Consider the following 9,269-nt stretch of genomic DNA (forward strand, 5'->3'; position numbering starts at 1 on the left):
TCTACAACCACATAAAGTCCCAATAAAGATATGAAGAGGCGGCAATTTTGATGCGAATTTACGACCAATTTGAAAATGACATGAATTTTAACGTATTCTTCTTACGGTTAGATCTAATTTCTCAATCCCCATGAAAAGGAAAATGAATTTCACACTCTTCCACACTCTTGCTTTCGGGATTGGAGAATTAGAAAAATTCAATTTTCTTCGTTCTACCCGCATGAAGAAATTGAACTAATGGACAAACAATGATTAAATAGACTCCTCTACTATATTGTTATAATCATATAACATCGTTTGAATTTAATAACATGTTTAATTGTTTACTTAATAATGTGAACCTGCTTAATTTAATTTTTAATCATATTAAAATATGTTCTGTTTATAACTTAATTAACTTATCAATTTTTTTAATTCATATAAATTTATTATAAATATATTTTTAATTATAAATATCACAATTTGAAAAAAATAAAATAAATAATTAAGTGTCTGTTAGAATGCTTAAAATGGAAAATAGTAAGAAATTCTACATAAAAATAGAATTTAGCGTAAAAAAATATAAATTTGCTTTATATGTTTAATATTTGAAAAAATAAAAACTTTTTTACACTTTAATTTTTTAGAACCATTTTTAAAATCATTATTTTTTATAAAGATCTAAAAATTCTTAAATAATGTTAAAACAAAAAATAAAAAATATATCCAAACATTTGCCAGCTTAATCTAAAATTAACAATGTTTGTTTCAATTAAAATTATAAAGTTTTGTGAGACTTTTAATTCATTTTCCATGTTACAAATATATTATAATTTAAAATTGAAAAAAGTATATTATATTATATTAAAAATAATTATTTTGAATTTTAAAATGTCGAAAAGATTATACAAATATAATTATATTATCAAATTTAATGAACTAAAATCATATTAACAAGTTATCAAATTCTCATATTGTGTTACATCATTATTCATATCAAATCATGAATCTGATTCAGATGGAGTAAGCTTTCAATATTTTTTACCATACAATCAATTTCCCTTGAATCAAGGGTTGACCATTCTCCAAAGCATGCCATCTCCAACAAGCAAACAGAAAGATCAAATTCAGACAAGGCTCTTGAACCAGTCAATATGATAAATGCCAAGACAACCACCTCACAACCTATTCAAGTTCTGGGTTTTTGAGTACATGCAAGAATATGGAACCCCACAATCAACAAAAACATTTTCAACATTTTTTCGCTATACACCAATGGAACGGAACGGGGCCAGGGGGCGGGGGGCGGCTATGTCTATATACAATGTCAGGACTATAGACTATAGAACTATATATAGATATATATTATTGAGTATCGACTAAGACATTTCGTGTTATTGTAGACAAATATATATATAAAATAAATGACCGAGAAAATGTCACCTCCATTTTTGATTCCTTCCTTGAGCGTGTTTATCCTGTCTGTAATGCGTGGGCGGCCAGTTGTCTCCATCTGTCTGGGTATCTCTGGGCCACGTTATCTTTTCCAGGTGGCCAGTTTTCCCCATGTCCAAACAAGAACCAACAAACTCCACCAACCATCCATAACCACTGCCTTTATTTTTCTTTTTTTCCTTCATAGTGAAACCCACTTTTCAATGTCCCAATGGGGCTCTCACTAAACAACTATTAACCCCAAAATCTGCAGCTGACCCCCCAGCATGGGCTATGGCCTTATCTGCTATTAGCTTAAAGAAAATCAAGTAGTGAGTGATTGGTTATGGACTTCTTTAGTCTTTTCCTTCAGCCCCTTGCGTTGAAATTTCACCATAGTAGAGGTTTTAAGTGGAAGGGGCGGCGTCAAAATCCAGACCCCACCATGGACGAGTGATCTTCAGTGCCAATCGTCGTCTTAGAATCTGGCTTGCCTGGTTTGAACTCTCCCTTGAGTGGAAGTTTCGCCTTTGGAGACAGTTCCTTGACTTCCTCCACTGTGTATATGAAGATCTTCCTTACCATACTGCAGAACTCACTGGAAAAAGCAAAAGAGAAAATTAGAGGGGCAAACAAGATATTCATAGTGCCGGAGAGACTGATATTATTGTTAGGGATTAGATCAAAAGTTGCCTACTAAGCTTATAGTAACAGGTAACGACCACCCATTAGATTGTTCTTGAGTAATTAACACGCACGTTCAAGTGGAAACATAGTTTAGTATTTGTCATAATCAGAATCAGTGAGGTCTTCTCAGCTTCGGGTCCCGTGCCATATAAGTTATACAAATGGTGTTAAGCCGACTTTCTATCTACCCCATGTCATCAAGCATGGATGACAATTAAAAATTTAATCATCATAGTTGGTAATGATGCTCGATTTTGTTTAAGAAAAATGATCCATATTCTAAAACTTGGTCTATAAGCAATTAATTGCATGGCATCTCTCCATCCCTTCAATGATTCATCAGGGAAGAGATCCAAGTGAAAATTTGTTCAGTCCTTCAAGAGGATCTGACCATCCATGCTCATGCATTAATAAAATTCCACACAATTAGGGAGACTTGTGGAGAAAAGAAAATTTCCATAATCCCCATGAAAGACTCATTTTTTGTCCGTTTCTTTATTTTCAAACTTAAAGAGAGCAGAGTGAAATGGTTAATTGAACTTAACTGCCAAGGGTCATCTCCAACCATCATCATATCATCCTCATCATCAGTGTAGACAACCTGCCATTTTTTGGTGGGTCCGCAGAGCTCACCTTTGATGTCAAACATCTCTTCGAGTTTGCTGAGAAGCTCTTTGTAGCTGCTAAACTGTGTCAAATCCACAGCCCTTCCAACAGCCATGCCTTGCATGTGAACCTGTATCAAGTAAATCCACAATTATATCCAGCTTCAACACTAATTCTACACATATTGCAGCCTAGAAATGAAAAATAAATGCACACCACTCACTAAATGAACAATATGCCACAAAAGTTTATAGAAACGTCAAAAGATATCCAGCAACTATAGTATCAACATAGAAGTAACCACAACCAATTTTTTACGATATTTATGAACTCTAACATGTAGAATTATGTTTAGGAGACATTGAATGCTTAAAGTAGAAGAGCAATTACTTTTATCACAAGAAGTTGACAAGTACCTTAGTGCAGCTTCGTATTTGCCGACTTTGCAGTAGAGAAGATCCCAGGCATGACTTCTCAGGATCGCTGCCAACTGTAGGAGTTTTGGATTGATTAATATTTGAACGTTGAGATTGATGGTCAGAGTCAGCATCCAAACAGACAACTGGCTGATCCTCGCCAGCACCAGAAGAGATGGTCGTGACAGGCAAAGTTTCTTCCACATTGGAATTGTCAACCAGTTGAATCCCAAATAACCTATAGCCATTGCCATTTTCTGGTTTCTTTTTTCCATATTCTTTATTGGGAACTGGGGTAAACAATTCAGGCACAGGCTCGGATTGTTGGGGCCAATATGCTGAATTGTTGGAAACAGCAGTACTTGAGTAGCTAACAGTAAAGCTATGAGGGTTGGTCTTCACAGCAAAAGCTGAGAGAAAAATGGAGGGTGACTTTAGAATCAGTTGTGGATCTTGTGGACCAAAATATAAAATATCTGATAAACCCTCATTTCACAATACCCAATGGTACCAATGGAAAGAAGTGGGAGAGAGAAACATCTGATAAGACATTTGCCTTAGAAGAAGAAGTAGTGAACAATGGAAAGCATTCATACCAAAAGCTGAAAGGCCTGGGGTTGGTGAAGATAAAACTGGTGATCGTGGCCGTTTGCTTCTTTGCATTGGTTGAGCTGTCAAAGGAGTTTCTGTCACAAGTGGCTCCAATTCCCATGGCGATACCCTTTCTGGCCTCAAGATGGAAGAAGGTTCATCCCATTGAACCTGAACATAGACATTGGATCAGTCACGACTGAAGACATACAAGACAAGCACATGCACACACATACACAAGCTGCTGAGAGATAGTTCTACTTTCGCATTTTATTTTCTGATTGAACAAACATATAAGACTACCAACATTCAAATTGACGCATTTTTTTAAATTAACTTTATTTGGTTTTGGTTTTCATAAGAGGGTTAGGATAGATGATCTTTAAAAAATATGAAAAACTTTTATACCCAAAGCCTGAGAAGTTCAAACCAAAACCATCAATCAGAGATATAGACTTAATCTTGAAGCCAAATGCACCTTTAGACTTTCCTGAGTTCAAGAATGCAGCAGGAGCATTAGGTAAATGCCAAGAAGAAAGATAATTACCTTTAAGGATCTCCACTCAGAATCTGCCCATCCTGATGATCCAGTATCTCCAACACCAACTATTGTGCCACTGAATCTGAAAGGATATAATTGATATCTGGTAAATATACATTTTCCAAGCTCCCATAGCATTAACATTAGATATGGCAACTGCAAAAGTACCTCCTTTCTGGAGCCTCATCACCTTCAAATCTCATCTTAAATCTCATACCCACAGAAACCTTGTGGTTTCGAGCTTCAAGGTACTTGTTGACACTAACGATAAACTCGGATGGACTTGCCCTGGAACAAATAATGTTTTTTTCAGAAACATTTTCCTTAATGTAATTAAAACTAGAAGTCACGTAAATCAACTGTAAGTCCGAAAACATAATGTTTGTTGAGGTAATTAGAACCATGTTTTCATACATGTAAGTCCCAGGTACATAAAAAAGTACATTCCAACAAGAAATAGACAAACCTTGGTTTGTAGAAGACGGAAAATAGGGTACCAGTAGTGATGGCATGAGATGCAGTAGCAAGGACTCCAAGATGCATGCTGTGACTTGATATTACAGATGGTGGCACATTGTTCAGTTGTCTCATGAGCCTCCGAACTCCAACACGCAATTCTCCATTTTCTCCTCTGTGAAAATTTGTGTTTCACAATTTATTGGCAAGAGAAATAAACTGAAAAAAATTCATCAACTTCAAACATACAAAATGTAACTTGCCTAAGGAATATAAATGCATCACCAGCTGCTAATCTCTTAGAACTAACAAAAACACTCCATCCAGTTGTGAGCAGATGACGTCTAGGTTGACCTGAAAGAAAAATTAGTGTTTGTATTTAGCAGAAAGAAGACAACAATCCACACTCAAAAGCCATTGTTGCAGTCCTTGCTACAATGGTAGGGACACTATTCTTGTATATAATTTTTTGGGTCACACAGGAAATGTCTACATGAGGACATGCAGGAGCTGATTTCAAGCTGCAATATGCATGTTTGTTTTGGGGTTGTCAATTTAAATACCAGCACCCATGTTGTTATCGTTGTACAGTCACTCATCCATGCTTAGAAAGAAAGATGCTCAATCCTTAAAACAACAAAAACCTAGCTTCCAAAGGAAGTCAAACCTCGAAAAATATGACGAAAATGCCATTCATTTCCATGCAAATCTTTAGCAACCAATTCTTGCCATGGTGGATTCTGGGACATATCCTGATCAAAAAGCAAGAACTTCATAATATGCACAAGAAAACAAATACACTAGCAATGAATGTTATAGAAGATGGGGGGGAAACTGGATTAAAGAAATCTCACCAATGGTGGCAAGCATTCATCTGCGTGCCTCCGAAGAACAGAGAATCCCCCATGAGTGCTTGTGTCAGAAGCGGTAAGTGTCTTACAAAATGAATGGACAGTGCAACTTTGAGGTTCAGGAAGTGGAGGATCTGGAGAAGTTATCTCACTTTGCTGATCCATGTGAAAAGCAAAACAAGAAAAGAAAAGAGAAATATTAAAGAAAGAGGTTTCAATATATTAACATAGGGAAACCAGTAATATGATTCTAAGATCGAAGACGTGTCTGATTTGTGTGTGTGTGTGAGAGAGAGAGAGAGAGAGATCATACATCTGGTTCAGGCAACAATGTAACTTGTGCATAAACTTCATCAGTTTCAGGTTCAGCCTACACTCCAGAAAAAGTAGAATTAGCGTATTGAGTACAAAGGACAATATGACAATCCTACGACAAGCAACGCAAAGGTTAGGAAGGCCACGATGTAATGATCAAAATGATATTTAACAATCTCACCCGAAGATGTACGTTAACTACTTTGCATAGGATCTTAGATGGTAAATTGAATGAAGGCATCTTCTGGTCCAGCCCCTGATGCATCGATGCTTCAAGCTACAAGATGATGCAAAAAGGTATGTTAAATCAAAATGGAGACAGTTAACGCTTCATTGACAAGTCAAGTGGAAACAAGAGCATAAAGTTTCACAACGAAGAACAATTAAACCATCAAAGCTCTACCTGTTCCATATGGCCTTGAGGAAAGTAATAAACACGTTCCTGTTCACGAGGTACATTAACCAGAGGCCCAGCACAGGCATGCCAAAGTTCCTTATATAAAGCATCATTGACGATCCCTACCAGAGAAGAATAAGAAGAATTTAACGATACCATATGATTAAAAAGAAAGGGAAGAAACAAAACAGACAACACGTATAGAAGCAAATATAAACCAATTTTCAGGTTGAGCACCATCTGCTATTAAGAGCATACAATTTCATATTAGGGTCTTCACAGTTTAAAAAAAAAATTGCAATTTTACTACAACCATCCTAAGAATACAAATTCTGCAACAAAGAAGCCACATTAAACTTGAAGAAGAACCAACGCATGGTAAACTATAGCAAAAATGATAACCATGGATGATCTTAGACAGTAGAGATGGAAATGATAGTGTAAAAATCTAATGACAGGCTGCAACGGTTTCATAAATCTCCATGTGATGACTAAAGTCTAATTCTATACAATTCCAACTCTTGGAGGTTAAATTTTTGCACCCCAAGATGCAAAAAGACCCGGTAGCCAATTTCCACCCCAATTCCAAGGACATAAAGATCTTAATTCCTAGATCCACAATTGATCTGCCAACCCGAGAAATGCATAACAACAGCGACAACAACCTTCTGCGATGATCAGGATATTAATGGTTTAATATGTTAACTCTCTGCATCACTTGAATCAAGAAGCTTCTAGTAGTAAAAATTATATATTAAAAAAAAAATTAATAACACACAAAATAAAAAAACAAAAAGGTAAAAAGGAGGGGAAAACCCTAACCTAATTTAGATCCATTGAGCTGATAATTTAAAGCCGCCATAACCATGAAAATCCAAAAGAAATTGTACTAGATAAGCAGAATCCAAATAAAGTCTTCTCTGTTTGTTTCCTAATTTGAGCCGATTTGATTCAACCAGTCAGCCCATTCAATTGCCAAGGCTTGCTATTAACAGACCCAGTTGAAGAAATCTCTATAACCTGCAAAAATTCAGCAAAGGAGTTACAGATATGCTTATAAAAATGTATTTATAGTACACAGAAAGACATAAATGCATATAATTCGGGTTTTGTTTGTATCTGATTGGCACCAAGAGAAAATTTTTACTGAGGAAAAATACAAATCATAGGATGGTGGGGAGGAAATCTAAATCTAAATAAAGACAAATGATAAACCCCCCTCAAGCTTCACAATAAATTCCAATCAATCTAAATAACCCTCCAGGAAAACAAACTGAAGCCAATTAAATATGTAATAAATTACAATCAATCCTCAAAAAATGTCTTTTTCCCCAGGAAAATTACTTCCAGGGAGGCGAACAGCACCAAATCAAGTTTGGAACCAAATAAAAGCCTTTTTCCCTGGGAAGATCACTTTCCAGGGAAACAAACAGAACCCGGTTAAATTTGCAATAAAAAATGCTATTTTTCGCGGGAGAAACACTTTGCAGAACATTCAGAACCCAATTCCCAATACAGATCAACCCTCCAAAATGCTATTTTTCCCGGGAAACAAACATGAACGGGCTAAATTTGCAACGAAAATGAATCCTCCAAAAAATGCCCCCCTTCCTCCGGGAAAAACCACTTCCTAGGAAACCAAACAGAACCCATCAAATTTGCAATCAGACAAAGCAACAACAACACAACCTAACCCAATCACCACTCCTTCCAGAAATAAAGAAGAAGAAAAAATAAACAGATAGTTTCAGAAAGTACCATGACTATTGTCTCCCTCTAAAAACACCCAATCCCTATTATCACCACCCAAAAGAAAAGAAAACCCTAACCCAAACCCTCAGAGCCACACGATTTCTCTCTCTAGAAACTGGGTTTTTTTCTCTCTCTCTCTCTCTCTCTGAAAAAAGACTCTCTTTCTTGTGGAAGCGAAAAACAGTGTGTTTGTCTGTTGGTACTGGTGCCTCTTTTTTTCAGTTGGGGTCAATTGTCCTTTATGAAGTGGGGAGGTGAGGTGCGCACTGCGCACTCTCCTAGAAAGGGGGGCTCCCCATCTAAAGCGTGCCCTAAATCCCCTACATGCTTTTCTCGCGCGAGAAAAAGGATGAGAAAAGGTGGGAAAATGACTTCGGTCACCTATTTGGGGACCCAAAACCCATTTTTTATTATTTTATCATATGTTAATCACCTTCTTCTTCTTCTTGTTATTGTTAGGTAATTTACTTTTTAATCTAGGGTTTTGGACTAAACTTTGGGCTGTTGATTCCAATTTGAATCCATGGCCGATGGGTTCCATTACCATGATGGTCGTTTTTGTCGTTTCAACACGTAGAGTGGTGGATTTACGCGTTAGATGTCAACACGATAAAGCCGAGGTAAACTACTATTCATCAATTATCATCATCAATCATGAATCTACTTACATTTTTTTTTTTTTTTTTTACCATAAGAATAATGTTTACTCATAGGAAACAAACTTCAAATGAAATAAAATAAAAATTAATTTAAATTAATAAATTAACCTATTTCACTTATTTCTTTCCCTTCCATATAAGAATTAAATAATTTTAACATGGTTTTTTAACTAATTTTCAAACATAGCCTTAGATGGTATTTGTTTTTTTTTTTGTTTTTTATTGAAATCAATTTATTTTCGTATTTAGGTTGTTTTATTTTTTTACTTTTTCATGACTTATTATAAAATTTTTACTAAATAAAAAAAATGTATCTTTCTCTAAATAGAAAAAATAACATATTGGTTTTTCTTTACTTTTTAATACTTAATATAAATAAAATATTACAAAAATAAATAACTTAGGTGGTATTTGTCTTTTTACTTAATTATAAATAGAACCTTAATGTTTAATATTAGGTTATTTGTTTTTGTAGTATTTTATTTCTATTAGGTATTAAAAAGTAAAAAAAATTAATATGTTATTTTTTCTATTTAAAAAAAGTTATATATTTTGGCTTTTTCTATTTAGTAAAAAATTTATAAT

General features: G+C 35.1%; 1 protein-coding gene across 1 annotated transcript; it reads right to left on the reverse strand.

The window, feature by feature from the left end:
- Positions 1 to 1,098: 1,098 nt before the first annotated feature.
- LOC117906585 (auxin response factor 1-like) lies at positions 1,099 to 8,269 on the reverse strand. The gene is made up of 15 exons (XM_034819675.1): positions 8,032 to 8,269; positions 7,096 to 7,293; positions 6,280 to 6,395; positions 6,058 to 6,153; positions 5,875 to 5,931; positions 5,565 to 5,717; positions 5,378 to 5,462; positions 4,974 to 5,064; positions 4,721 to 4,885; positions 4,423 to 4,542; positions 4,261 to 4,336; positions 3,719 to 3,884; positions 3,123 to 3,526; positions 2,646 to 2,836; positions 1,099 to 2,011 (listed from the first exon to the last, which is right to left on the reverse strand). Exons 2-15 carry the CDS (start codon positions 7,139 to 7,141, stop codon positions 1,840 to 1,842), a joined length of 1,938 nt encoding a protein of 645 aa, XP_034675566.1. The 5' UTR covers positions 7,142 to 7,293; positions 8,032 to 8,269; the 3' UTR covers positions 1,099 to 1,839.
- Positions 8,270 to 9,269: the final 1,000 nt, after the last annotated feature.

Source organism: Vitis riparia, chromosome 18 (assembly GCF_004353265.1).
Source record: "Vitis riparia cultivar Riparia Gloire de Montpellier isolate 1030 chromosome 18, EGFV_Vit.rip_1.0, whole genome shotgun sequence".
In the NCBI taxonomy this organism is placed as follows: Eukaryota; Viridiplantae; Streptophyta; class Magnoliopsida; order Vitales; family Vitaceae; genus Vitis; species Vitis riparia.